The sequence below is a fragment of the Mustela nivalis genome (genome assembly GCF_964662115.1).
Source record: "Mustela nivalis genome assembly, chromosome: 18".
Taxonomy (NCBI): domain Eukaryota; kingdom Metazoa; phylum Chordata; class Mammalia; order Carnivora; family Mustelidae; genus Mustela; species Mustela nivalis.
The window spans coordinates 12,110,127-12,137,915 of NC_139037.1; the positions used below are offsets into that span (position 1 = coordinate 12,110,127).

Consider the following 27,789-nt stretch of genomic DNA (forward strand, 5'->3'; position numbering starts at 1 on the left):
ATTCTATTATAGTTGAAATAATGTGGTTGTGTTGTGGTTGAAGGACGTAATCATGGACAAAGGGAACTCCGAAGTTGCATCCAGAAAAGCTATAAAGTGCTATAATACAGTATTTGAATCTCATATAGTAGTTTTATTCCATATGATGCGAAAACAGCTCTTAAGACCAGGTTGCAAGTAAAGAACATGTTTCCCACTCTGCAGAAACCTTTGTAGCTCACGGTCAGCAGTACCCAGCAAGAGCATGAATACAGTTGATGTTTGTCATCACACTGCTGTGCATAGACTCCTGCTGTTGAGGCTGTGGCAGGGGATTAAAAAGAGATGTCCTTCTTTAAAGCTTTTGTGCAGTTGCAGGAGATAGACAAACACAGTGAAGACTAATTAAGAGTATTTACCAATATAAAAATAATTGCGTCAAGCATGAGGGGTCAGGGGTGAGGGAGGGAAGTGGGGAGAACTGCTACAGCTGAAAATCATTTGAAGATACTGTCAATCAAATGCAGTGTGTGTACATTTCTGGGTCGTGGTTTGAACATAAAAAAGCACCACCAAATAATTGCAAAAATAATTTGAAAACTAATAGGCTGTTACATAACATTAAGGATTTTTAAAATTAATTTCTTCTGGTGGATTATGGTATTATGTCATTATAGAGAAACACGCTCAAGAATTTATTAATAAAATGATATGGTATCTGTGATTTTCTTCAAAATATCAGCAAGGGGGAGTGTGTAGAATTAAAACAAACTTGGCCATAGGTTGATAAAGCTATGGGAAGGGAAAGGGGCTCTTAGGATACTTTACTTTTGTGTGTGTTGGAAAATGTTCCTAATAAACAGTTACAGCAACCATACTGATCTTATGCAAGCCGAGTCCCAGGTGCTGAGTGGCCCTGAAGTTGAGCGAAGGCATAGTCACTATCAGACTAAGTCAATTTGAGTTATTCTCAGAGAAGTAAATCCCTGAGTGCCCTCAAAAATAGCTCAAGGGCTTTTTCTACAGACCAAGGAAATAGTGGTGTGAGAGTTCCAATCCTGTTCTTAAAATTTCATCCCTGTTTTATGCCCAGGATCCTCTCGTGCCTAATGGAACACTTATACACAGAGAAAATGGTGGAAGATTGTGAGCACCGTCTATTAGAACTGCAGTATTTCATCTCTCGAGATTGGAAGTGAGTATTTTGAAGCCAAAGTCAAGTGTAAGCCTTATCCTGTTCTCCTGTTTAGTCAGGATCCTCCTCTCTGGTTTGAAATAATTAGTAAGAATATGTTTTGCTTAAGTTCTGGGGTGCTGACACGTTCCAGTCCTCTGAAGAATAATATCTTTCTTCTTGCTTCCAGAATAGTATCTAAAAGCTGAGGCAGCCCTTGCAGGTCTGCCCCATGTGTCCCCGTTTATGCGACTTTGGAAATCAGAGTCAGGTGTTTCTGATACCACAGACATCCATCCTCAAAGAACTTGGGCATCTGTGGGGCAGCGGAAGCATCTTCAGATAGGTCTCTAAGCAGATAATAGTGTATTTTAATTTTTATTGATTTGTACTAGATATGGGAATTTACTTTTATTTCTCTATTCAAAGTTGCTGAATTTTCTATCTTAAGAAGCTCTTATCAATGAGTGACAACTTGATTCTCTAATTCTCTTCTTTTCTCGTACTGTTATCCAAAAAAAGGTGGGGTGGGGATCAACTAGGAGAAGAATTTATGTTACAGTCAGAATCAGTATAACTTAATGGCTTCACTGCCTTCCTCTTTACATGTTCTAGTTTGTCTTCCACCTGGAGAGTAGCTGGTACAGAGCCACTTGGGAAGCTGGCTGTCCCTCCTGTTCCCATGGGAGCTCAGCTACTTCCTGACTCAGTTTTAGCCAGTGTAGTGGCCTGGTGATTGAATATGTTACCCACATACTTCCATGGACAGAGATGATTCAGAAGATTCAGTGTATTTTTTAAAAAGATTTTATTTATTTATTTTTATTTTGAGAGAGAGAGCACACATGGGCAGGGGAAGGGACAGAGAAAGAGGGAGAAAATCTCATGCAGACTCCATGCTGAGCGCAGAGCCCAATATCAGGGCTTGATCTCATGACCCTGAGATCATGACATAATCTGAAACCAAGAGTCGGACGCTCAACCGACTGAGCCTCCCAGGCACCCCAGATTCAATGTATTTTATTTCTGTTCCCTCAGATTAGCTCTGGAAAGGACTAAAGAAAACTGTGTGGGTATTTCTCTGTACTTTCTCAGGCCAGCTAGACCAAAATAACAAGGTTTACTGAGGTTATTATTGCTCTAATCAAAATCATCTTAATTCCTCTTCTGTAACTCCTTCACCTATGATCACAAATTGCTTCATAGGTTTAAAAGCTACTCATTAGGGGCGCCTGGGTGGCTCAGTTGGTTAAGCAGCTGCCTTAGACTCAGGTCATGATCCCAGCGTCCTGGGATCGAGTCCCACATCGGGCTCCTTGCTCTGCAGGGAGCCTGCTTCTGCCTCTGACTCTGCCTGCTCGCTCTTGCTCTCTCTCTCTCTCTCTGACAAATAAATAAATAAAATCTTTAAAAAAAAAAAAAAAAAGCTACTCATTAAGTGTTAGCATTTCTCCTCCCATTCAGTAGCTGTCCCCCAAAGTTGACATTATGATGTGGATAGAATTAAGCATCCATTGGTCTGATCTGGAGAAACAGCAAGCTCATTGCCTTAATCCATTGTCTCCAGAGTTCAAAGTTAAATGTCACGTTTTTTAAAGTTAATAAGCATATTCAAGCAAACTAAAAATAGAATTTACTTACTTGGCATGAGAAGAAGAAAGAAACAGTTTGACTAGAAGGCAAGTTGAGTTGGGAGATTCTGTTTATCTTGCCATTTCCTAATCTTATTAAATCCTGTCTATCAGGTAGGATTGAATTTCATTCATGCTTTGAGAAACCTTATTGAGTGAAGAGTTGTGAATCGCCTGGTGACAGCTCCAGGCCTCATTGTCTCACTTCAGCCAGGGCATGTTAGTGCTGAGTCTACTGTAATGTGCATCTTACGTAGCCAACATAGCCTCCTTGAGGTGGAACTTAAGCTTCTGCACCAAGGTCCCCAGACTTCTACCAATTGACCACTGTGTGTTCCTGAAGAACAAAATTCAGGAATATCTTTTAACTTTTACCCTTATAGGCTGGACCCTGTCTTATACCGCAAGTGCCAGGGAGATGCATCTCGTCTTTGCCACACCCATGGTTGGAATGAAACCAGTGAACTTATGCCTCCCGGAGCTGTGTTCTCTTGCTTGTATAGACACGCCTACCGCACTGAGGAACAGGGCAGGAGGGTATGCACCCAATATTAACTTCATTTCTTCTTATCTGCCATTTGTTTTTGAATTAGTTTGCTGTCTATTGTTCTGATGTCTGCTGTCGTCGGAAACTTGATCAGTGTATGTGGCAGGGAAGGGCTGCTGCCCTTCTAGGAACTTCATTCAGTGAGTGCTCAGAGAGTTGCTTCACCAGCTTTCTTTCCATCTGATTTTATGTTTTCAACAAAGTATTTCAACAAAATGTCGGCAGACATTTTCAGTTTTTTCTTTAAATTACTGAAATCTAACTGACAAAGAGACAACTAAATATTGCTGCCCTAACTTCATTTAGCCTTAAGGATCCATTAGAAACTCTTCACCAGGATACAGATGGTTTTTAGGCTTGTTCCGAGCTAGGTAAATTTGAATTCAGTGTTCCTGACCCAGGTGTGTGTTCTCTTCTGAACAGAAGCTGGCATTCTACTCTGCATTCATAGAGTAGTAGCAGATTAGTTTTCCTAAACAAAAAACTTAAATCCGGTTCACTTTTTATCCATATACTCTGAGAAAAGGATGTTGTTTCATTCAGTATATTAGAAAACACTGAATCTAATATCTCCTTCCTTGAGTTGTGGGTTTGTAGAAGCCTCCTAGAAGATTTAATCCTCACTCTGGAAGAGATTTGGGTTATAAAGTTCGTATAAATAGCTATAACATTATTAGTTTCCTAACACCAGATTTCCTTTATGTGTTGTCTTTTTGTTTTGGTTCTGTACTTTTAAAGTATTTTGCTTATTCTTTCTCATATAGCTGTCTCGGGAGTGCCGAGCTGAGGTGCAGAGGATCCTACATCAACGTGCCATGGATGTTAAGCTGGATCCTGCCCTCCAGGATAAGTGCCTGATTGATCTGGGAAAATGGTGCAGTGAGAAAACAGAGACCGGACAGGTAACTGACATAGCTATACCTGTTTATCTTATAGTAATAATAATAATAATAATAATATTCATGATGAACACTTTACATAGAGTATAAATGCTATAAAATGTATCTCTATTTTTGTTACATAATTCTATATCTTCTTCATAAGAAATCCTAAGGAAAATTTTCCCTTTGTTCTCTTTATCAGGAATAATTATACTTTTCCAAAGCAGTTGTTTTGCTTATATATTATGGTTACTGTATTTTGTAAATGATTTTCCCTCTTTGTGTTGCCTGTTAAAAAACCTGGCTCCAAAGTTATGGCTTGCCTGTAGCAAGTATGTAAGATTTTGTGGTGGGCATTTTGTGTACCAAGCTTACTGCTAGCTTCATCCCACACTTTTTTTTTTTTTTACCATGCTTTCTTTTCCTTTTTTTTTTTTTTTAATTTGTTTTCAAGTTATTTTATATTGCTTTTTTTTTTTCTTTTCTCACCTTTATAAGGTACATTAAAGTCCTTTTGAGGGAGGGCAGGGTATCAACATAAACATAAATAAATACTGGCATGCGTGAATAGTGTGCATGTTTATTTTTTCCATTTAGTGATTGACAAAATTGAAGCCCATAGGAGTGAAGTGTATTGACTTCCTTGGTTACTACTCAGGTCTAATCCTTGCCACACATCAGGTCCATTGTCTTACAACCTCTTTATACAGGGGAGTGTAGAGAAGAAACAGCCCCCAAGAATTACATGCATGTTACGAATGGTTCCTAAAATTTTGTGCCTGGTTTGAAAAACGGAAAAGCTACATTAGTACATTCTAGCACAATAAGTTAGGAGGGAGATTTGTCTTCTGTCTTAAGGCAGGGAAACCAAGCATGGAGGAGTAACTACTTGTTTAAAGCTCCAGTAATACTAGAACAAGGTGTGAACTTGGGTTTCCAGATTCCACTTTTACTACTCCAGAACATCCTCTGGGATTAACTACCAGCAACTCACCATGAGCAGGAGTTGGGCATTTTTAAGAAGCAGCACTGGCTCGCTACTCAGATCTGTTGGCCCTGCCAATATCATTTTCAGCAGTCAGCTTCCTGGGCCTGCTGCAGTTCTGTCAATTTTATTGTGAGAAAATGCCTGCAGTTGAGCTTTCTGTTGCCTTTGTCTAACAAAACAAAGGATGTGGTCATATGGAATCCCAGAGAACAGTTTCCTTTCACACCCCCTTCAAAGTAATATTGAGGAAGCTGCATAGTATTGCCCCCCATCGCTGTGAAGCTCCAGTTAGGAAAGGGTTCTGTGAATGGGATTTTTCCCTTAGCCATTTCTCTTACTCCAGAGGTTTTATGCATGTTCCTTCAGGGTTCTTTACCCCCTTTCTGGCTATTGTATAACTCCTCCAACCCTGCTTGTCCATTCCTATTCTAATTCTAAAACAGATTCTTGCAGATACTAAGTTAAACTTGGTCCTTTAATAGAGCCTTTGCCGAGAAATAGCTGTTGATAGCTTTGGGAAAGTGAGCTCCTGTTCTGCTTAAAACCTCTAAATTTCTAAAAGGAATAGTAATGGATTGATGGTACAAAGTCACTCCAGGTCAGGTTCCAAAGCCCAGACAAGATAGCTTTTTGATGCCCAAACCCTAGGGTGCTCACTTGCTCTGCAGTTTCCCTCAGGACCCTTCCATGTGGGCTAGGGTTAGAAATCCCAGGTTTGACTGGGAGGAACTGTCAGCTCTATCCTGGATTTTGGACACCGGGTCCCAACCTGCGTTGCTTATGAAGGATCTTAAAATACTGCATGTCATTCTACTGTGACTCTGTTGTTCACTAATTATTATTGACATGCAGATTTAAAACAGGAGCAAAGATACCAAAACACAGATTTAAAAAATGGAATGACAGGTTGTTAATGGAATAGAGTAAAGGCCTGACAAAATTTTTAGACACTGAGGACATCTGAACATTGATTCTTGTTGGACTTATCGATTTGGCCTTCTGGAGGATTTGTATGGCGCTTGTTTCCCCTTGACCCTATCAACCACCCTGTTACATCAAGTGCTTATCTTCTCTACAATCCCGGTTTGGGAACTCAAATAAAGCTTTAGTGTTCCGTTCAGTGAAATAGTTTTTAAAAAGAAAAGATAAGAAGGACCACTGCAAAGGAAATAGATACTGTTCTCTCGGCTTCCCTTGTTCATTTATATAATTGAAAAATGCCAGGGGATTGCTTTCTTATTTGCAGGAGCTTGAGTGCCTCCAGGACCACCTTGACGACCTGGCTGTAGAGTGCAGAGATATAGTCGGCAACCTCACCGAGTTAGAATCCGAGGTAAGCGACTTGTGGCTCAGAGACTGTGGGCATCCTGTCAGGGGCTCTTTTCCTGCCCTTTCTCTGCCCGTGAGAGGGCCCATTCCCTTCGTTGGCTTTACAAAGAAGTACATTGTGTTGCTTCCTGAACCCCTTTTCTCATCTCCAGAGAAATATGCTAGACACTTGGCCCTTTGGTTTTCTTCAAAAATTAGAATTAGACCAATCTTTTTCCTCCCCTTTAAGAAAAGATAGCAGCTGTGCTTCAGATCACTTAATCATATGCATGAATAGTCCAAGCATTCCTGTTCCTGTTCTCTTAGCTCTTTCAGTTAGGTCATCTGGCACTGTTTGTGTCATCAGTAATAAAATAAAAGCCTGGGATTTCCACTTAAACGTGGAAGACTGAATATGTGTGTTTATCCCTGTTTCATCCTGAAACCCACAGAAATATTAAAGAAGAAGTTAGAAAGTCTCGTAAGCATAGACATATTATTTAGAAATACAGAGAGCATTACTGGGGAGAGAGCAGCTAAAAAATGTTAATAAAATTGTCTTATGGGAGTAGAAATCAGGGAAATGGGGGATTGCTCTTTTTTTTTTCTTATTTTAAGCTTTTTAGAACAGTTCGAGTTGGCAATATATAAAATTACATTTCCCAACTAGTCTTTTTTTTTCTTTTTTTCTTTTTTGCTTTTTTGCTTTCTATTTTTCAAAAGTTTATTGCTTTCTTTCATCTTGTATCATCTGCCTTCTCCCATTCTCATTGTCCTTTTAGGCTTAGGAGGACATTCTGGGGTGTGTTCCTCGTGAAAGGGAGTTGTAATTTCAGCAGCTAGTGCGGCACAGAGGTTACTGTCTGCTTAAAGACATTCGTGTGCATCCCCCAGAGGCAGTGGTTTGTCATCAGTTTGGGGAGCTTATAAACTGAAGACAGATGTCAGTTACCCGCATTTTCATTTGGAACTGCTTAGCCATTTGGAAAAAGTCCAAAAGCTAAACTCCAGGATTACTGTTAAATGATTTTTCCTCTGCACTGTTCTTAATTCTGCCTTTTCTTTTTTTTTGCCCCGGCTCATGGGGTATCTACCTCTAGAAAAACTTGCCCTTTAGAATATAATGGAGGAACAGTTCAGTCTGTGCTGGGGCTTGCTAACCTAAAAACTAGAATTGCTCCCAAATGTATGTCTTAGATTATTTGTCCATCAGTTGCTACTGATTCAGAAACACAAACTGTGTGCTCGCTTCGGCAGCACATACACAGAAACACAAACTGCCACTCTTGCCACAAATAGCTCCTTCTAAAGCAGAATTATTAATATGTTTAATCTTCTACAGGACATTCAAATAGAAGCCTTGCTGATGAGAGCCTGTGAGCCCATAATTCAGAACTTTTGCCATGTGAGTAATGTCTGGAAAAACAGAAGAGGCATAAACCAAATTCACTGGGACTTTGGCCCTCAAGTATATTGCACTTAATCTCTCCAGCATATATGACTTCTGAGTGAAAGTTGAAAATGTAAACAGACTCGGGGCAGGGTTGGGGGGGGCACGATCCTGGAAAACCTTATCTGATTGTGCTTGGGAGGTGCCCTGGTACGAGGTTGGCAGGTTAGCGGCAGTCATCGGGATGCCCACCATAGGGGATCCCGGAGCAAATCACTGAGCACCGCTGAGGTGCTTCCGCTACATTATCTCAGGCTTTTTTAGCACTGATGATAGCTTCTCCTTGTAAATTGAATGAATTCTGTTACTTTATTAGTTTATTCACTTGTTGAACTAGCTAAATGGTGGGGGTGTTGTCATGCAGGAACCATAAGGATCTGACAATCAGGAGACAGCATTGGGTGTGATCGTGAAGCCAGCTGCTGACAGCATCGGTGGGGGTTGGGAGGGAGTGGGGGGGCGCGAAGCCCCGCACAGGACATGTTCTTGTCGCAGCTTGGTGCAGGGCAACTTGCTGTGCAACTTTTAGTCCACTGAATGTTTATCCCTTATAATTTCTTAGGCTGATTTTGATATAAATTATGATATATCATGTTGAGGGTGGCCCTAGAGTCAGTCTAGTTTTCATTTCTTTTATGAACTGGGGTGCAAGATTTGTCCATTAATTGTTAGAAATGAAGTGTAAATGTGCACTGCCTTCCCCAGGACGTGGCAGATAACCAGATCGACTCTGGGGACCTCATGGAGTGTCTGATTCAGAACAAACACCAGAAGGATATGAATGAGAAGTGTGCCATTGGAGTCACCCACTTCCAGCTGGTCAGTAATGCCAGGCAAACCCTGCCTGTCTTGGCTGCCTGGATGCTTCTGAATTCCTTTCTCTTCCAGAGCATCAGAGTACCTCTTCTATGAGAAATCATTTTTTCCAAATATGCCTTTTCCAGGTTCTCAGAAACAGTGGTCTTTATCCACTATGGCCAGGCACAATGGCAAGTTGGGAATGCAGTGCTAAATAAGATGGGAGTCTATTAAAAAAAAAAAAATTTTTTTTTTTTAAAAAGATGGAGTCTGTATCCTTAGGGAACAGGCAGCCCAGTGGGGATAGAGATGAGTGACATTGCTTGCTTTTGTCAGGTGTGTTAGCCTTTGCTTACGTGGCTGGTATCCGTGGGATTGCTATTTCATGTCTCTGTTCAGTGCAGCAGTCCAAATGTCTATCATTACACTAGACCCTAAGCCTTTTTCTCTTTTAAATCCTATTGCCGGGGCGCCTGGGTGGCTCAGAGGGTTAAGGCCTCTGCCTTCGGCTCAGGTCATGATCTCAGGGTCCTGAGATTGAGCCCCGCATCGGGCTCTCTGCCCAGCAGGGAGCCTGCTTCCCTCTCTCTCTCTCTGCCTGCCTCTCTGCCTACTTGTGATCTCTGTCTGTCAAATAAATAAATAAAATCTTAAAAAAAAAAAAAAAAAAAAAATCCTATTGCCATGTCAGGTCTGACATCCAAATAAGGTTAAACTGTATTCAGAGTTGGCACAGATCTAAAGGAAGTGTTTCCGGTAAAGCAAGCTCTTCCTTCCCACGAGGATGAAATCTGTCATCTGTATAAAATTGATCTCTTCTTGGGGCCTTGGGTTTATCATTTGCCTTTACCAAATGATATTGAGGGCCTCTGAGGGCACCCACCCAGACAGTGGGCTCCTTGAGCAGACAAAGCCTGCCCTTGTCAGTTCTATGTTCTAATAAGAGAAAGACACAAAAACACATTTAAACATAAATACAGTCTCAGGTGGGCCTGTAAGGAAAAATAAAGCCACCTACAGGGTGGAGGGTGAAGGAGCAAGGGGTCTTCAGAAGGAGGTGTTTGACTAAAAGTGCCAAGGAGGTGACAGAGCAAACCATGGGGGATCTGGGAGAAGAAGAGCCCTTTTGGCAGAGGGAGCAGCGTGACTAGAGTGATAGGGAAGCCAGAGTGGCCATAGCAGAGGGAGGAATGAGGAGGTGGGTCGGCCGTAAAGCCTGAGACAGAAGAGGAGTTGCATAGGGCCTGGAAGGCGGGCATCTGCACTCTTCATGCGTGTTGCTGATTGGAATGTGCCACAGAGCTGCTCATTTTCTTTCACATCATCTTTTTCAGGTGCAGATGAAGGATTTTCGGTTCTCTTACAAGTTTAAAATGGCCTGCAAGGAAGACGTGTTGAAACTTTGCCCCAACATAAAAAAGAAGTATGTAGCTTTTACTTGATTCATTCTTCTTCCCTAAAGTCTGGACAAATACCCTGTGTTCTGGTAGGGTTAGCCTTGGAGGCCAGCACACATTGTGGTAGTATGGCCAAGCACTTGGATTGTGTGGCCAGATCATCTTTACAGCTGCCTGGAGCCACAGGGGACCCAGGCAGTTCTGCCGTGGAGAGGCCTGGAGGCCGATTATTTTACTGTTCCCAGGTTCGAGCTGTCTGACTGAGGAGGCAGATTCAGGTTGCACGCTTAGAGGAGCAAGTTGCAGCGTGAGTGAGAGGTTAACTGACTTCCTCCCAACATCATCCCATTACATCAGCTCTTCCAGAGAGCAGCAGGGGTTTTTACTGAGTTAAGAGGTATAGTGAAGGAACAAACACTTGATTCATTTAAGAATCAGGTCTCAATGAGGAGAGTGATGAGTTTTTACCATATGGCTGCCCCAGTTCTTCCATCTCTCTCTTTGCAAAGGTACATTTCTAGAACACATCCTCCTCGTATAAACCAAGTTCCCATTTTGCTTAGGTTTCTGTACCTTTCAGAAATGGATTTCACCGTTCATCAAAGACACAATCTAGTTAAGAGCCGCATTCCTCTCTGGTCACATGTTTGTAACAAAACAAGCATTGAACTGTCCTTGCGTACGTGTCCCCCCCGCCCCAGCCTCCCCGCCAGTCAGGATGCACCTTCAGCCATTTGTAACATACACAATCAGATTACTGCTTTCGGGGCTCTGAAAACACAGTGAGACTTCTAGAAAGAGCATTCAGAAGCATGGTAAAGGGGGTCATGCACTCTGGGGTGGTGGTGTGGCCCCTACCTCAGCCTGGCTCTGGGCCCTCTGCCCTCCTGTGGCTCCAGCCAGTCTCAGCCTTCTCTTTTCCTTGACAGGGTGGACGTGGTGATCTGCCTGAGCACCACCGTGCGCAATGACACTCTCCAGGAAGCCAAGGAACACAGGGTGTCCCTCAAGTGCCGCAAGCAGCTGCGGGTGGAAGAGCTAGAGATGGTAACGCCTCGTAGCACGGCCTCCGGGCCCACAAACACAGGGTCTAGCAGCTTGGGGTGAAGGGTGAGAGCAGATTGGAAGATTTAGCCACTACTGTAATGGTTAAGACTTGGAGTCTTGTGCGAAAATTTTACCATGTGACAGCTTCCTGCTTCGCTTTTCCTAAGTGATAAAATATTTCTACCACGTGTCACTGAAAGTTCAGCCTTAAGCATGTGACACAGTCATTGCATCAGTGATGCCCTCAAGGATCAAGGGTCTCTCCCTGTTGTCTCTGCTGTTTGTGGCACCATCTTTACAGCAATCCTGGTTTCCTTCACCATGGCTGCCTACAGTAGCCGGGCCACCTACTCCAAATTCATGTCCAGCAGCAGACTAGAACAGGAGAAGCCTCTTCTCTTCCTGACGGCCTATAGCAAGGTCCTCCCCCTCAGTGTGTGTGTGTGTGTGTGTGTGTGTGTGTGTGTGTGTTTGGCTTTTTTGTTTTTGTTTTTGTTTTTTTTGAGAATGAGAGCATGAAGCTGGCCAAGGGGGTATGGGTGCAGAGGGAAAGGAAGAAGCAGGCTCCCCACTGAGCAGGGATCCTGATGCATAGCTGGATCCCAGGACCCTGAAATCATGACCTGAGCCAAAATCAGATGCTTAACTGACTGAGCCACCCAGCCGTGCCTCCCTCAATTTTCGTCTTTCAGTTTGAGTCCTGTGCCCGCTCCCTGAGCAGCAGCACCCTCCAGGGGAGTGCCGCGCACGGGTGAACGGACGGGTCCTGAGGTGAGACAGCTGTCGGCAAGTCAGCTGCCGTGTGCGCTGTAAAAGGAAACCTCCTACTTTACTTTTGAGGTTAAACCATGTTAAGAAAACAGCTGAAAGTATGTTTAATATGTTCTGTATTGTGAATCATACTTAACTTCACCTCAGTCTAAGCAAAAACTAGTAACGAATACCGAATATCAGTAATACCACAAAAGCTGCATTACCAGATTTTCCCATAGGGTGGGAGTGAGTCAATGATAATCACGTTTGACTGGAGCTGGCGTTGATGTCCTCTTGTAATGGAGACTTCGGGTCCCTAGCTCTGAACCTTACTCCTTCAGTAAAATAATAATAATAAAAGTAAGATCCTACATTTATGTAATGGTTTTGGCTTTCTGAAGTAGTTTCCGCATCATATGATCTAACTTCATGTCACAGCAGTGCTGTGAAGGGACCGGGCAGGTGACAGCATTTTGTTTTGCAAAGAAAGTCCAAGGCCATCTAGCTAGTTACCAGCAGGATTGAAACTAAATCCCAGCTTTCCTCGTACTGTGGTGGCCACACTGCTGCTGCTTTGCTGGGTGTGAGTTGTGGTCACTAGGTAAGATCTGCTCAGCACCTGAGTCGTAGAACATTTGACATCGCCAGTTTAGAATAAGCTCACTTTTCCATACTGGCTCCCTCCCGTGCAGACTGAGGACATCCGTCTGGAACCAGATCTGTATGAAGCTTGCAAGACTGACATCAAGAACTACTGTTCCACTGTGCAGTATGGCAATGCTCAGGTGACTGTCTCTTTTTCTTTTCTAATTGTGAAAATGGGAGGGTAACATTTTAATAATTCTTTGGTGGTGGGATGCGCCTCCTCACATTCTCTCCAGCCTAAACATCCCCTCCTAAGCTATACCAGACTCCTCCCAGAGTGCGTTCCTTATGTGCCTTCGTCTTGATCTCCTGTTCATTGTCTTCACTCTTTCAGGTCACCTTGTCCTGCCCCACCGCGTCTTCCTGAGACATGCTTCCTCCTCTCCCTAGCTTTCCTAAAACCATGTACCTCCAAAACTGATTATTCCCTTAGTCCATGCCCATTACACAGAAGTTCTTGACTAGTTCTTTTTCTTAACATAAGAGTCACCTGGGAAACTTTGTTTCCTTAATGCACAGAACAGGGTCCTTACCCAGAAATGTCAGGAATGAAGTGCAAGCACGTGATTTTTCCCGTCAGTGTTCTTCCAGAGGTTCAGCTGCCTTTTCTAGTCGGGGGCATTGCCATGGTGCGTTGCCCGCAGTTGCTGTTTTTTCAAACACTGCCTTTTCCTTCCTTCTGGAACTCGTAGCAGATGGCTGGAGTGTCTGAATCTGCCCTCCTTGTCTCTTTTTCTTTCATACTTTCCATGTCTTTGCTCTTGGTACTGCATGGAGGTAATTCTTGAGTTCCACTTCCCAGCGTAAAAATGTATTCTTCAGTTCTGTCTGTTCTTCTCTTTACAGAGACCACTGATTAAGTTTTATTTTTTGTTCCCAAGATCTGTAATTGGTTCTTTTCACAACCATCTGTTCTTGCTTCTGGTTTACCATTTCTTTCTGTATTGTTCTAAGGATCTTAAATGTATTTTTTTAATTGCTCTGTTACTTTTCCCTCTCAGTTATTTGGTAATTCTTGGTTGTTCCTTGAGCATTTTCTGGAAGTCTCCTGACTTTATGTACAGCCCTAGTTATTGCAGTTTCCCATCTGCTTCCCTTCATCATTTGTTTATAATATCTATAAAGGGGTGTGGGGAAGGGCAAGTTCCAGGATACCTTTAATTCACTGTCTTAAAATCCATCATGTGGCACTTCATGCTTTTATGTTACCCCCCTCACCTTCTTTCTTTCTTTTTTTTTGGTAGTTATTTGTTTACAAAAGTTTACCTTGTGAGACTATTTATCAAGGGTAAGGATTGGGTCTCTCTCATGCATCTGGTAAATGGTGAGTTGAACTGAACCTCCTAGCTTGTGCCCACTGCCTAGTCAGGGCTCTTGCTCCAGAGAAAGGCAGAAGAAACCAGGAATCTTGAGTGGGTTTCCTTCCTTTTAGACTCCAGTGCAGCCTGCTCAACTCTCCATTATTTTTATATAGTCTGGTTCACTCTTAGCCCTGAAGCTGTAAATCTATAAATATAATTCTCCTTGGTGAGCAAATTCTGATTCCTATTGCCTAGGAATTCGGAATAGAGCAAAAGATGGGGGATGCACTAAGAACCGAAGGCTGCTGTCAGAACACATGAGTTAGCAAGCTGGGATACACCCCTTAATACGACCATAATTCCTGTGCCCTAGATTATCGAATGTCTGAAAGAAAACAAGAAGCAGCTAAGTACTCGTTGCCACCAGAAAGTTTTTAAGCTACAGGAGACAGAGATGATGGACCCAGAACTAGACTACACACTCATGAGAGTCTGCAAGCAGATGATAAAGGTAAGGGACCCCAAACCAAGGGGTGGTAAGCACAGGGTCGGTAAAAACAACAACATGAGCTTCTTTAAACGTCGGAACAAATCTGTATAATCTTACCACTCAAGCTGTTCTATACAGATGAGACTGTGGTTCTCACAGTGTGGTCCCTTAGCATCACCTGGGGACTCGCCAGTGCTTGGTCAGTCTGGGGGCTGACCATATCTACTGAATCAGAAACTCTGAGCAGAGCTGTCAGTTTTAACAAGTCTCCCGGGTGATTCTGGTGCTGGCTCAAGTTTCACAACCACCGAGCTAAGCTAACTGAGCTCACCTTGACCTAAGGCGTGAGTGAATAGATACCCAGTAAATACATGATTAGTCTTTGAGGGTGGGTAGTGGTCAGTACACCGAAAAAACCACCACCAAGTGTCCTGATCAGCGTCCTTCCACAATCAAAAGGCTTTTCTCTTCTACAAGTTCTTCTGTCTCATACACTTCTCCAGCTTTCTTTATAGCAGGGCTGACTTGAGAACTGAGATCCAGTTCCTGGATCTGTCCTCATATATGAAGAGATTAAATTTGAAGTTCTCATGCCTTACTTAAAATAAAACAAAATGTTTTATTATAATTTACTTAAAAAATAAAATGCTACTTTAAAACAGAATGATATTTTTTACTCTATCAGATAGCAAAGAGAATTGTGTAAGTTAGAAGTGTCTTTAGCTGGGCCTGGTTGATTTGAGTCCTATGTAAAAGCAGAACTGTCAGGGCACCTGGGTGGCTCAGTGGGTCGAGCCTCTGCCTTTGGCTTGGCTTGTGATCTCAGGGTCCTGGAATCGAGCCCCCATTAGGCTTTCTGCTCAGTGGAGAGCCTGCTTCCCCCTCTCTCTGCCTGCTGCTGTGCCTGCTTGTGATCTCTCTGTCTTTCTCTCTCCATCAAATAAATAAATAAAATCTTAAAAAAAAAAAAAAAAAACCTGTCAGGCTTTGATTTGTGGGAGTTTTGTAAGATTTTGATGACTTTTTCAGCAATCTGAATTAAGATATCAGTAGACTGTGATTAGCAGATAGACTGTTGATTAGCACATAGAGGTATTTATTTTTAGTCCAAAATGGATCTCTCTGACTTCAAGGACACTAAAAAGTGTACAGAGGCTAGCCACACAAACTTTGATAGGATTATAGCCCCCGTAGTTAAAAGATGAACTAGCCTGGTCCCTTCCCCACATACCTGTTCATGTTGGCTGGTAGGTAGTTTATAAGTTTCCCGTTTGGGTTCGGCATGCCTTGAGGACTATCTGGCCACCTGTTATGGCATTACGTTCATACTTAAATAATACTTAAGTTCAGGAGATGTCATGTAACATAGCCATGTAGGTACAGAGTCTGTCCTATGTAAAGTAGCAAACGGGGTAGTAGAACTGTGAGCAACATAGTAGCAAAGAGATGAAGAAAGGGGAAATTGAGGCTGGGTCCAGATTCAGACTTAGCTGTTTCTCTTGTACCACAGTCTCTAAGCCGATTCTGTCATTAGCACACCAGTCGATGGAAGAGCGATATGGGCACTGTTAATTGCCGTATTTGGGTAACTACTTTTGTAAAACTTTATTTCTTTCAGAGGTTCTGTCCAGAAGCAGATTCCAAAACCATGTTGCAGTGCTTGAAGCAAAATAAAAACAGTGAACTGATGGATCCCAAATGCAAACAGATGATAACCAAGCGCCAGATCACCCAGAACACAGGTAGCATTGTAGCCTGGCTTTCCCATCCCACTGAGTGTGGCTTCCGTGCAGCTGAGTTGACATATACCAGCCTCATTAAACTACAGTTGCTTTGTTGGCCATGGGTTTTAAGGGAACAGTCTGGATGCAATAAGCAAAATGACTTATTCTTCCTTCAAAGAGTAGTTGGGAGAACAGAATGGAAGTCACAGGAAGGAGGAGACAGAAGGAGTCAGGACGAGAGTTCTTTGAAAAGTCCAGAGTCTTAACAAAACTTCCTGCATGTGGTAGGAGAATGTATGGGTAATGTCTTTTATAACGGAGAAATTTCGGCTCTTGAGTTGCAAGACCTGTAACATAATGGGTAAGATGAGTCAAGTAATCTCAGTACTGTCCAAAGCACCTGTTATGGGAAAGGTTGGTGATGGGAGCTTGGGCTTTGTGACAACTAGCAAGAATACTGGTGCCAGCAGAGCGCACGGAGCCGCTGCAAAGTAGAATTCCTGGGGTCTCTGTCTCCACCTCTCCTCTTTCATTAAATTCTGTTGCTGATTGAAAACAGCGTAGTGAGGGCTCTGTAAACATTTAGGAAATAAACGAATCAGTGGTTCATTTGTGGTCACTGACATAATATGCCCCCCTTCGAAAGGCAGGCCCCCCTTCTTATGTTTGTGAATCCAGGTGGAACATTTGATCAGGTATTTACCACTTTCTACTCTAGATTACCGCTTAAACCCTGTGTTAAGGAAAGCCTGTAAAGCTGACATTCCTAAATTCTGCCATGGCATCCTGACTAAGGCCAAGGATGATTCAGAGCTGGAAGGTCAAGTCATCTCTTGCCTCAAGCTGAGATACGCTGATCAGGTAAACTGGCTTGGACTCTCGCAGAGGTGTGTTTGTAGAGGACCCTCGACCCCCCCGTAGTTTTTCCTTCGAAGTCCCAAGCTTGCTCCTGCTCTCCCAAAGCCTTTTTCCTACTTTCCCAAATCAGGGGCCAAATAAAAAGCTTAAATTGCCCGATAGGCTGATGAAATCTCCCTTTGTCACCCGCAGCGGCTCTCTTCAGACTGCGAAGACCAGATCCGGATCATTATCCAGGAGTCCGCTCTGGATTACCGACTCGATCCCCAGCTCCAGCTGCACTGCTCAGACGAGGTAGGGTTTGGGTATGAAACTGGTTACAAACAGAGGTTTTCGGAGAAATGTTTATTGGAAAAAAGTTCTGTATTATCTTTCCCTTCAGCTTTAAATGCAGGAAGTTGAAGGCCCGTCTTCTGGATTCTCCATTGTTTGAGTTTCTATTTCCCCGTGACACTGAATTAGACTTGGCACTGGTTCCATCACTATAGTGTTGATTCCATATTTCTCTGTTGTCCTAGTTCTCCTTTATTATATATCATGCATACATATGTCTCCGTGTGGTTTGTTCTTCCCTTCTCCTCATTCTGATGGTCAACCTAGAATACCCTAAGACTTGCCAGAAAGATACAGTGCTCTTAGAATAGCACCAAAGAAATGCCTGTCCTTGGAAATTATTTGACTTTCTAGCTCAAAAAGGCCATGTGAAAAACTGTTCAATATATGTCAGTTTTAGGGGATCATAGCTAAAGATTTTTACAAGAAGCTTACTCATAAAGCTGTCCAAGGAGGGCTAAGTTTTTAATTTTTGGTGTGGACTGTGTTTTAGAACGCCTTTATATGTTAGTGTGTATATTGCCAAGTTGTGAGTCTGGATTGACCCTGCACCTTTTAAAGCATTTGCTTTTAGTATTTCACTTGGCTATATCACCTTCCTCCTGTGTCATCAAGGGTTGCCTTCTTTGTGACCAGTCCTGGGACAGTCTTGTCTCTAATTTCGGGGTTGACAGCATAAAGATGGGTGCACTGACTGGCTTTCAACTCTGTCCCAGTCCTTGGAAAGGAGAATGGAGTCTGGCAGTTCGTACAGGAGGGAGGGGAGTGAAGTACATTGGGAAACTCTTGGAGAGGACCTGTGGCCTCATGTGGGAGGATCACCAAATCTACAGGCTGCAGAGACAATTCTGGTGAGAGTAGAGACAGCCTCGTGATTCATGTATCTCCCCGACAGATCTCTAATCTGTGTGCCGAGGAAGCTGCAGCCCAGGAGCAGACGGGTCAAGTGGAAGAGTGCCTCAAAGTCAACCTGCTCAAAATCAAGACAGACACCTGTAAGAAGGTAACCACCACCATCGGATGCCTCTTCTCCCGTTGTTTTCACTCCTTTTTGGTTTTCCTTCCAATGCTGTCCTCTGACATCTCAGTGATAACATCGAAACCTTCCTCCCCAGAATTATACACTGTTACCTCTTAGGAAACTTTAATTGGGTTCTTGACAGTTAATTGCCTATACCTTAAATGTTCTTTCACATGTCCTACTTTTTTTGCAAATAGGTCTCATCCCCATGGCCAGCCTGTTGTTGAGGGGCACCGTGAGTACACTGCCAAGAGCAAAATGTCAGGTCCAACATACCAGTACATACTCTGCATCCATGAAAATCATTTCAGAAACAGCACATAAAAACAAAGTTAACAAAATATAACTGCTAAACGTACATTATCTTGCAGAATTGCTACTGAGATGATCTATTTGATCTTTTTCAAAAAAGCTTTTTCTTTTCTTGAAAAGTGCTTCAGTGATGTCACTGTTGAGTCACTGTGACTTTGTATACAGCTCTTTCATCGGCTCAAATGCTTCCGATTGCACATGAGGAATAAGGGGAGTTGGCAGAAAGCTAAATCCAGACACTTTGCTTGGACTGCTTTGCCATCAGATGATCCCATTTAACCTTGAGGAGGACTTTTTGAACAATATTTGAGTTTTGGTTTTTGTTTTCTTGTTTTGGCTATTGTTGTGTTATAGAGACTATATTTAGTCTTTCCATGGAAAGCAAACTCTTTATTTAAGAAAGCATTTCTGGGGGCGCCTTAGTGGCACAGTGGAGCGTCTGTCTCTTGGTTTCAGATCAGGTTGTGATCCTTGGGATCATGGGATTGAGCCCCATGTCAGGCTCAGCATAGAGTCTGCTTGAGATTCTCTTTCTCGTTCTCTTTCAAGTAAATAAATAAATTTAATTAAAAGTTAAAAAAAAAAAGGGACGCCTGGGTGGCTCAGTTGGTTAAGCAGCTGCCTTCGGCTTAGGTCATGATCCCAGCGTCCTGGCTCCTTGCTCTGCAGGGAGCCTGCTTCTCCCTCTGACTCTGCCTTCCACTCTGTCTGCCTATGCTAGCTCTCGCTCGCTCTCTCTCTGACAAATAAATAAATAAAATCTTTAAAAAAAAAAAAAAAGTTAAAAAAAAAAAGAAGGCATTCCTGGCCTATTTTTACCTCCTGTTTCATCGTGTATAAATGGAGAGACTGCAGAGCTGATTTCAGTTCCATCGTTTTTATATTCCTCTTGTTCGGAACATTTTCAAACTCAGTAAGAATTGTTCTTGCAGTAAGATTTATGCTCTCTCGGTCTTTTTTTTTTTTTTTTTTTTTTTTTCTTTTGAGGATAATAGAGGTAAAGTAAAACATTTTGCAAATATTGACCATTGTTTGGGAATTTTAAGATAGCATATTATTCTGATTATCAGATTTCACATTTTTCAGTCCTCTTAAAGTAAGGAAATAGCTATATTATACCACTATAAATACCAACACTTAGTATTTAATAGTATGGCATAGCAGACTGCCAAAAGCCAAATGTGATTTTATAACCCCCTGCTTTACCTAACACATGGCTTTGCTTACACTAGGTCTCTGAGTGTATTTATGGAATCAAATCAGTTGCTAAAATTCTACATTCTTTGCATCATCACCAGTTTGCCACCTATCTCAACAAGTTCTGTTGTTAACCTCAACCTTCCCTCCTTGACTTTTTTGTTTATATAAAAAGTATATGCAGATAACAGTTCTGATGCATTTCCTCTCTAAAAGCTCTCTCTGCAATGTTTTTCCCTTCCTAGGAAGTGTTAAACATGCTGAAGGAGAGCAAAGCAGATATCTTTGTGGACCCAGTCCTTCATACAGCGTGTGCCCTGGACATTAAACACCACTGTGCAGCCATTACCCCTGGCCGAGGGCGTCGTAAGTCACTGTTCACTCTGACCCTCCCTGAGCTCTCGTTTGGACTCCCCTGGGAGAGTGCTCACAGCTGCTCCATTCTGCAGCCGCAGCTCAGCCACAGACAACATCCTCTGGGGGCCTGGTTGATGCTGCGACGAGGGTTTTGTGGCAGTATGAATTTAAGAATAATCCTGCAGGTTTGAACTGACGTAGCCATGACCAGATGTACGCATCTGTTGAAAAGGGAGGGTTGAGCTACTTATCAGGAAAGCAAAACTTAGTCATCATCACGGCCCTCTTCCCCCTTTTCCAAACTGGAGCTGCTTCATCAGCTTTCCCAGTGGCCACACTGGGCAAATCCTGGTAGAAGGTTGTTTCTGAGCCAGATGTGCCCAGTAAAAATGAGAGAGGTTTTAAGGGCTGGGCAGCTGGCCTTGGAAGTTCAACATTCTTCTTCATGTGAAATCTTGGTTCAAGTTTCCTAGAATGGACTTAACTTTGTGTAGCCTCCAAATCTGCATTCTCTGGTGGTGAGGTCCCTTTCTCCCCAGCCTTACAGAAATTTCTGTTCTGGACAGTTTGACCCTTCTTATCCCTTTTCTTCCACAGAAATGTCCTGCCTCATGGAGGCCCTGGAGGATAAGCGGGTGAGGTTACAACCCGAGTGCAAAAAACGCCTCAATGACCGGATTGAAATGTGGAGTTACGCTGCAAAGGTAAGGACTGAGAGAGTCTCCTGAAACAACCACCTCTGTCGGTTCCCCAGATACTCCACCGGCCTTCCTGTCCTTGCTGCGAGGCCAGCTGTAAGTGGACTTGAAAAGTCTGTCTGTGTCCTTGAAGCTTCCCCAGCTTGACCACTTTCTTGAACAGTTCCTTCTGTCTGTCACCCGCATGAAAGGTCCAGGGTAACAGGCAGACAGGAAGGACCATGAAAAGTCTTCACACCTAGATGGAAGGGAAGGGACCACAGCTGTCCGAGCAGCAAGCACGGCCCTCAGCCGTTCTTCCAAGTGAGCATAGTCGGCTTGGAAGCCCTCGGTTCAGCGCGGCAGCGGAGGGCACCACGTTAGTCTCGTCCTCACTCGCCATCTCCACGGGTCAGTTGCTGAGTTGCTGCAGTGACTGCTGATCACCTCGTGTTGGCAAATGTCAGTGCTCAGATTCAGGTTCATCTGAAACCTCCCTGGCGCTATGCGATGAGTAGAGAAGCAGATAGACACAGCCACATGTCTGGGCAGACCCTCTCGGGTACCCAGGCTAAGTTGAGAACCGAAAAGAGCAGGTCCGTGTCCCTGTGCACCTGGGGAACCTTTGGGCCCTGATTCTTCTGTTGTGGGCTGCATAGAGGTCCATTCGAGAAAGCAGAGAGGAGCCTGGGATGGAAACTGGCTAGACTGCAGGTCCACGACTGTGGGAGCGGTGCCGTGTGTTCAGTCAGCCTGAGTCATGTTTACACAGTGTTTCTACTGGGGGCAGCGCTCACGATTTACTGGTGAGTAAAAGGAAGTTAAGATACAGAAGCAGCATCCAACACATTCTCAACTGTTCTCTCTGTTTATAAAAATAAATCTGAATACTTAAGAACTTGCGACATTGTACAAGTAACCACCTTGCACCTCTTGGGCCTCTGGGTCTTCAGCTGTAATGTGGGATTGGTTTGAGGACTAAATGACTAAAAACATGTCAGTGGGGCCCCTGGGTGGCTCAGTCGGTTGAGCAGCTGACTGTTGATCTCAGCTCAGGTCATGAGTTCAAGCCCCGCTATGGGCTTCATGCCGGGTATGGAACCTCATTGGAGAAAAAGCAAAACCATTTGGAGCATTTTGCCAGGGTCCCACCTGCGGTGAGGTCCCCAGTGTAAGGGCTGCTGCCAGGTTGGTGGTGGAGATCATCGTGATGGATCATATGAGATCCCACCTCTTTGTGTTTGTCTGTATTTTCTAATTTTATTCAGTAGATATGCACAATATTACAATCAGGAAAAGGAATTGTAGCTCTGTGTTTGATTTTCTTGTCCCTCATCTTCTCTCCCCAAAAGAAAGGGCATCAACTCAAGATTGAGGGGGGCAAGTTAGAGCTCGCACTGCCCCAGCACTGTTCTCTCAGAGGCCAATGCTGCGGTGTGTCGTTCCAGGTGGCCCCAGCAGATGGCTTCTCTGACCTCGCCATGCAAGTGATGACATCTCCGTCAAAGAACTACATCCTCTCTGTGATCAGTGGGAGCATCTGTATATTGTTCCTGATCGGCCTAATGTGTGGACGTATCACCAAGCGAGTAACACGAGAGCTCAAGGACAGGTAGAGCCACCTTGACCACCAGAGGAACTACCTGTCCAGTGCCCGGTTTGTACAGCCCTCCTGTATAGTGTACCCACTCACCTCGCTCTTCTCAGAGGTGGCACCAACACCCATGTTAGAGCAGCCGCAGGTGTCCTCTGCATTGTCCCGTCTCCGACTTCGCCCGTGTCCATGGTGCCCTCCTCCTCCTCGACCATTTCGTGCAGCAACAGCAGCTGGCCGCTTGGGTTATTGCCTGTATTGGCAAATTTGGGTTTACCTGCCCGTAGGCAAGTCTCTCTCATACCAATGGAACTACCAGTACTTCCAGAACCAACTTACTTGACCTGCAACTCAAATGATTTTTTAAAAAAACAAAACAAAACAAAAACAAAAACACCAAAAAAAAAAAAAATTTTTAAAGAAAGAAAAAAATGTATATAGTAACACATCTCCTCCAGGCTTGACTTGGGCAATGGGGTTATTTCTTCTGTGCGACTGTAAAGCGAAGGCAGGACTTTAAGGGAAAACACACCACCCAATATGCTGTTACTGGGATGTCTTGCTCATTTCTCAAAAGCACCTTTGGACCGTGCGGGGGCCATGGACTTCACCGAGGAGTGGGAAACCACTAACCAGCCTGCCCTGGGTCGTGTTTTCTTCTGCTGAAACAGTGATGCCTTCCAGTTCCCACCTTAATAGAGCCACTGCTGGTCAAGACACCACGGCCATGAGTACTCCTATGATCTCCTCACTTCAGTGAAGTAAAGCAAGCATGAGCTTCCCCAGGCCAAGGGTGAAGGGTTGGAGAGGAGATTGAAAGTGTGTGAAGCCGGTCAGTCACTTGATCTGCGCCGAGAGGCTGGACCCTGAGTCCCAGGGAGCAGGATCCCAGGCACCTTCCTCCTCCAGGCTAGCACAGGACTCAGTCCCATTTGGACTGACCCTGCTGGGGGATAGGAGTAGTTTTAGAAGGCCTGCCGGCAGCCAGTGACCACACCACGGGAGGGAGCTCGGGGCGGGAAGGAGGGGCAGGGATAGATTCACTTTGCTTTATGCTTCGGGCAACAATGCAGGTCCGAGACAGTGGCTTATAAAGATTTAGCGTGGTCTCAGGGTGTGACTGGCCATCCAACCTGACCCTTCTGCAGGCTCAAGGCCGTCTTTCCAGACAAGTTCCCTCATGCCTCTTTGTGGAGAGGACTTGGAAAGTTACTGTGTTAGAAGATGGAGCCTATTCTTCGTGGTTTTTTTCCTTTCTGTCCATTTGCTGTGTACACCCACTGTAGTAGGCATTGGCCAAATGTTGTACTTTGATGATTCATCAGTCTTTCCAGAATCTGAGCTTGATGGAAGCAGTCTTCCTGGCCGTCCGCCCTCGTCCCTCCAGTGTGGGATGACAGGTTTGGCGTGTACAGGGGAGTGGTGCAAGCATCAGGGTGCAACCTGGCACACCTTGGTTTGAGTTTGGGGCCTGGAGTCACGGTGGCTGCACAAGGGGGCGGCATGTACAGGAGGAGATATATTTATATAATATATATTTTATTAACCTGTTAGACGTCCACAGAGTATTATAAATCACGTGCCTAAACTGTCCACATAGACCATGGCGCCCTTCCTTGCCCTGCCCCTCGTTTGCCGCCATCCACGTGGGCTGCGGGACCTACAGCACGTTTGTCTCCCCGGAAATGTGTTCCGTACAAAGTGGGTCAGTGTGTGGATCAGTTGATTCGAATTACTTCTTGTCTAATCTGACTGACATATATTTGAATACTGTGGTTTTCTTCTTTTTCTTGTTGCTACCCTTCCTGGAGGCAGTCGGGTCCAGAAGCCAGCTCTGTTCCCCTGCCTAGGGTACTTTAAGTCACCAAGGGGAGCTGCTAAGCTGCTTGGTCCCCTCATTCATGCTCTTAGGGTCTTCCTGATTCTCAGCACCTATCCTGGGTTTGAAACTCTTGGAGTTCGGGCAGAAGCCCCCTACTGCCACCATTGTGGAACTGAATTGGGCTGGTCCGCATGGTCCACCTCCAGGAGTGCCCACCTGAGCTGTGGGAGCTTGGGAATGAGAACTGGGGATGTCGTCTAAACGCCAGCCCCGACCAACGTGTCTGGCGTGGCTTACAGGATAGAGTAAGCGTTCACCATTTGGTGAGTGTGCGGGTACCGCTCTCCATCTGTACATTTTCCCTCCCAGTGTGTGTAAAACATCTCCATGGTTTAATGTGTCTTGACATTTTGGGTTTGTCTTAGTTGTCTACAGCAAATCTGGAAGCCTGAGAAGGAGTTTGGTTCTTGAAGCATTTGTCATATTTAGAAATAGAATAAAAGGGATAATTCTGCCAGTATTTTCAGTTGCTTGTTGCTAGAAAGCATTTCACCATCCTGCTTGGAATAGTTTCAGGTGACCCGTTCTTCAGAGTCCCAGATAGTGTGCTGAGCAGTTTCTACCTCCAGGGGGCCCAGCACCATCCGAACCTGCAGCGCCGCTGTCTCCGTTCTGTCCTTCAGTGGAAAAACACAGGTGCTGTGCCTCATGGATTGCCGCCCTTACGGGTCAGTCGTGGATCAATCAGAGTTGATCGAGAGTTAGTCGAGAAGAGGAAGCCGCGGCCTAGTGGAGGGGCCAGTGATGGACCTTGTCCTTGTCTCTTCTGGTATCTAGCCCAGATGGTAACAAGCATCGGGTGATTGCGGGGGGGGGGGGGGGCAAGGTCAAGGCTTCAGGCAGTTGCTGCAAATTACAGTAGCCAGGTAACTCATCTGGCCTTGTCAACTCACTCCGGTGTCTCAGGGAGTCCTACTTCGTGTGCTCCATGACCCTCAAGAGCCAGGAGGTTACTCTACCGGGCTGGAGGCTCTGCGGTACAGGAAATCAGAAATACAGGCAGGCTGTCAGGAACAAGACTGTTCCCTCTGAGTGTCTCTCACAGAAGGGTAGCTCTGGAGGTGAGACCTTTACTCTGGTGCGTCCCTGGCCGTCTTCTGCCCTTGCTGCTGTCCTGAGAAAAGTCTGCTAGCAAGACGTGCTGAGGCGGGAGCAGAGTAAGGCTTCACCCTTTCACCCAGAGTAAAGGTTCACCCTAGCGGGAAAGCCTTCGTCCTCTGCATTCCCTGGAGACCCCTCGGCTGCCACTCCCTGTGCTGTGTGTGCAGTCGGCTTGTTCGGAGCCAGCCTGTCCTTGGAAGCCAGGGATTCTGGTACTCGGCAGGCATCGGCTTGAATTCCCTGCAGGCCTTCCGTGCCTCATATCCTGCACTTCCTTTTCTGGGGGACAGTGAGCAGCTCTGTGGGGGGAGAGGGAGGGAGACGCTGCTTTCCCAGAAGAGGTGACCGAATGATCAGAGTTCACTTCCTCCCATTCCCCGAAGTCACATAATAAAAGAATCCAGTAGTAAAGAGGTCTGTATTACCTGTTTTCGTATCATCAGACAAAATGGAAAGGAACCTATATGCCGACTTTTATTTTCCCAAGAGAAGATTCACTTTCATGTGTGCGTATGACTTCCAGAAATGTCTCCCATCCTCCCCACCCCCAGGCTGTGGTACAGCTTCTTTCCCAAAGACCCCACTATAGTGTGAGTCATCCAGGCAGAGCTGGATTGCTTCGTGGGGCGGCCTCCTTACTTAGCTGGTCTCAAGGTCTTCTGAGGAAAGGCTTTTATTTCCTGTTTCTTGCCCTCTCCCACGAAAAACTACCCACACCCCGACTACAGCTTATGTTCAGTGAGCAGATAACGGAGAGCCACAACGCCAGCCAGCCCAGCCCGACACATTCAACCTAAATTTTGCCATAAAACAAAGAGGAGACAGCTGTTTGAGTTGTGTGCAGTTAGGTATATAATATTTATATTTCAGATTCTTACAAATTTGAGAAACCTGGCAGATTCTTTTTATTTCTTACCATTTGGACGGCACATGCCTCACTTTATGAAATGCAGCGCTCCAGTCACCTGAGTTTCTCCTGGGCCTTTAGGGAGTCCCCTCTCGATTCCCAGGGGCTGTGGACCCAGACCTGATGTTCTGGCCTGCCTCTTTCTTACTGTCTCCCTCTCTCATCTGTCTTTGGTCAGCCCTCTCTCTAGTACTCTCCTCTTGGTCTTCCTCTCCATTAGGACCAGGGCCACCTGTTAACGGCAGTCGAGTTCAGAGGCGAAGCCCCCTTCCTGCCCTGACCTCAGACAACAGATAAGTCCTACAAACCCAGACTGACTTTTCAGAGTGACCTGCTTCCCCGAGCCATCTAGTGAGGTCACCGTGGAGACCCAGGGACTGTTCTCGTCCAGAGCACAAGGTGGGACTCTCTGCTTGGGCTGGGGTGACAGGATCCTGACGGTGGTTTCCTCTCCTCCCCTCTCCCAAGACCTGTCACCACACACCATTAGGGATGTTGGGATACGGGCAGTAGAGAGACCTGCCTAAGCAAGGAGAAAATTCAGATAGTGCCTCTATGTTCTGTTTTTGCCTTCCCCCATCATGGAATTGACACCTGGACCCCAGAGCCTAGCAGGCCTGTGTCAGAGCCGGGGAGGCAGGAGCAGGCCCCAGGGCAGGCTGCCGCACACGGGCTGGGGTGGCCGCGGCAGCGCTAGGCCGCGGCAGGCTTCCCAAGCGGCTCCTGTGGCTCAGCGTGCCCAGGTCAGTCCCAAGCTGGAAAACAAACTGAACAGCAGATGCTGTGCGAGATCTTAGGCCTTGAACTTTTTTTTTTTTAAGAAAGAGAAAAAAAAGTAAAATTAACAAGCCTCTTTTGTAAATGATTTTTCTTTCTATGTATAAAATCCCGGCAGTTCCTTGTTTTTACATGTTCATGCTGTGTAATTTTGAGATGTTACTGAGATCCTGAACATAATGTGCATTTTTTTCTGTACAGATGAAATGGGAGAATTTAATAAAGAGTTTGCAGGTTTTTACTTGTGAAATCTTCTCTGGTGACTGGGAGGACCCCCCAAGCCCCCTGCTCTGCCAGGAGCGGCCACGCAGCTGCGCCGTGGCGCTCACTGCTCTCGCCACTGACTCCCCGCGTTCGCTGGCGTCCTTTGCCTCCTGGGCTGGGAAGGCCAGGCAGCGTAGGACGCAGGACCTTTGGAGGAGAGCCAGAGGCTAGATCCAAGGTTTTCTGACTGTCAGGCTGAGGTGCTAGAAATGATTCACTTGATGGATGTGTTTAAGGCACAGCCTAAGGCTCTCCTGGGGAGAGCTCGTAGCCGGGATCTGGCCTTACAGACGCACCCGTGGATAGCAGCAGTGGCTCACGGCCACCTTCCCGCTGGGGCCAGAACGAGGCAGTGTTTCTTCTCCGAGCCCCACCCGGTCCCCGTTGGTCAGCGCT

General features: G+C 45.0%; 1 protein-coding gene across 1 annotated transcript in view; it reads left to right on the top strand.

Annotated features, from left to right (window-relative positions):
• The window catches only part of GLG1 (golgi glycoprotein 1), a 158,314-nt gene extending 130,935 nt beyond the window's left edge, over nucleotides 1-27,379 (top strand). Inside the window, exons 10-26 of the mRNA XM_082712196.1 lie at nucleotides 1,073-1,174; nucleotides 3,168-3,321; nucleotides 4,096-4,233; nucleotides 6,447-6,533; nucleotides 7,851-7,913; nucleotides 8,664-8,777; nucleotides 10,091-10,179; nucleotides 11,083-11,200; nucleotides 12,646-12,738; nucleotides 14,273-14,410; nucleotides 16,008-16,131; nucleotides 16,832-16,974; nucleotides 17,164-17,265; nucleotides 18,200-18,307; nucleotides 20,080-20,200; nucleotides 20,789-20,895; nucleotides 22,317-27,379. Of these exons, the coding sequence (XP_082568322.1) occupies nucleotides 1,073-1,174; nucleotides 3,168-3,321; nucleotides 4,096-4,233; nucleotides 6,447-6,533; nucleotides 7,851-7,913; nucleotides 8,664-8,777; nucleotides 10,091-10,179; nucleotides 11,083-11,200; nucleotides 12,646-12,738; nucleotides 14,273-14,410; nucleotides 16,008-16,131; nucleotides 16,832-16,974; nucleotides 17,164-17,265; nucleotides 18,200-18,307; nucleotides 20,080-20,200; nucleotides 20,789-20,895; nucleotides 22,317-22,484 (1,969 nt within the window). The 3' untranslated portion in view covers nucleotides 22,485-27,379. The remainder of the gene's footprint in view (nucleotides 1-1,072; nucleotides 1,175-3,167; nucleotides 3,322-4,095; nucleotides 4,234-6,446; nucleotides 6,534-7,850; nucleotides 7,914-8,663; nucleotides 8,778-10,090; nucleotides 10,180-11,082; nucleotides 11,201-12,645; nucleotides 12,739-14,272; nucleotides 14,411-16,007; nucleotides 16,132-16,831; nucleotides 16,975-17,163; nucleotides 17,266-18,199; nucleotides 18,308-20,079; nucleotides 20,201-20,788; nucleotides 20,896-22,316) is intronic.
• The last annotated feature ends 410 nt before the right edge of the window (nucleotides 27,380-27,789 follow it).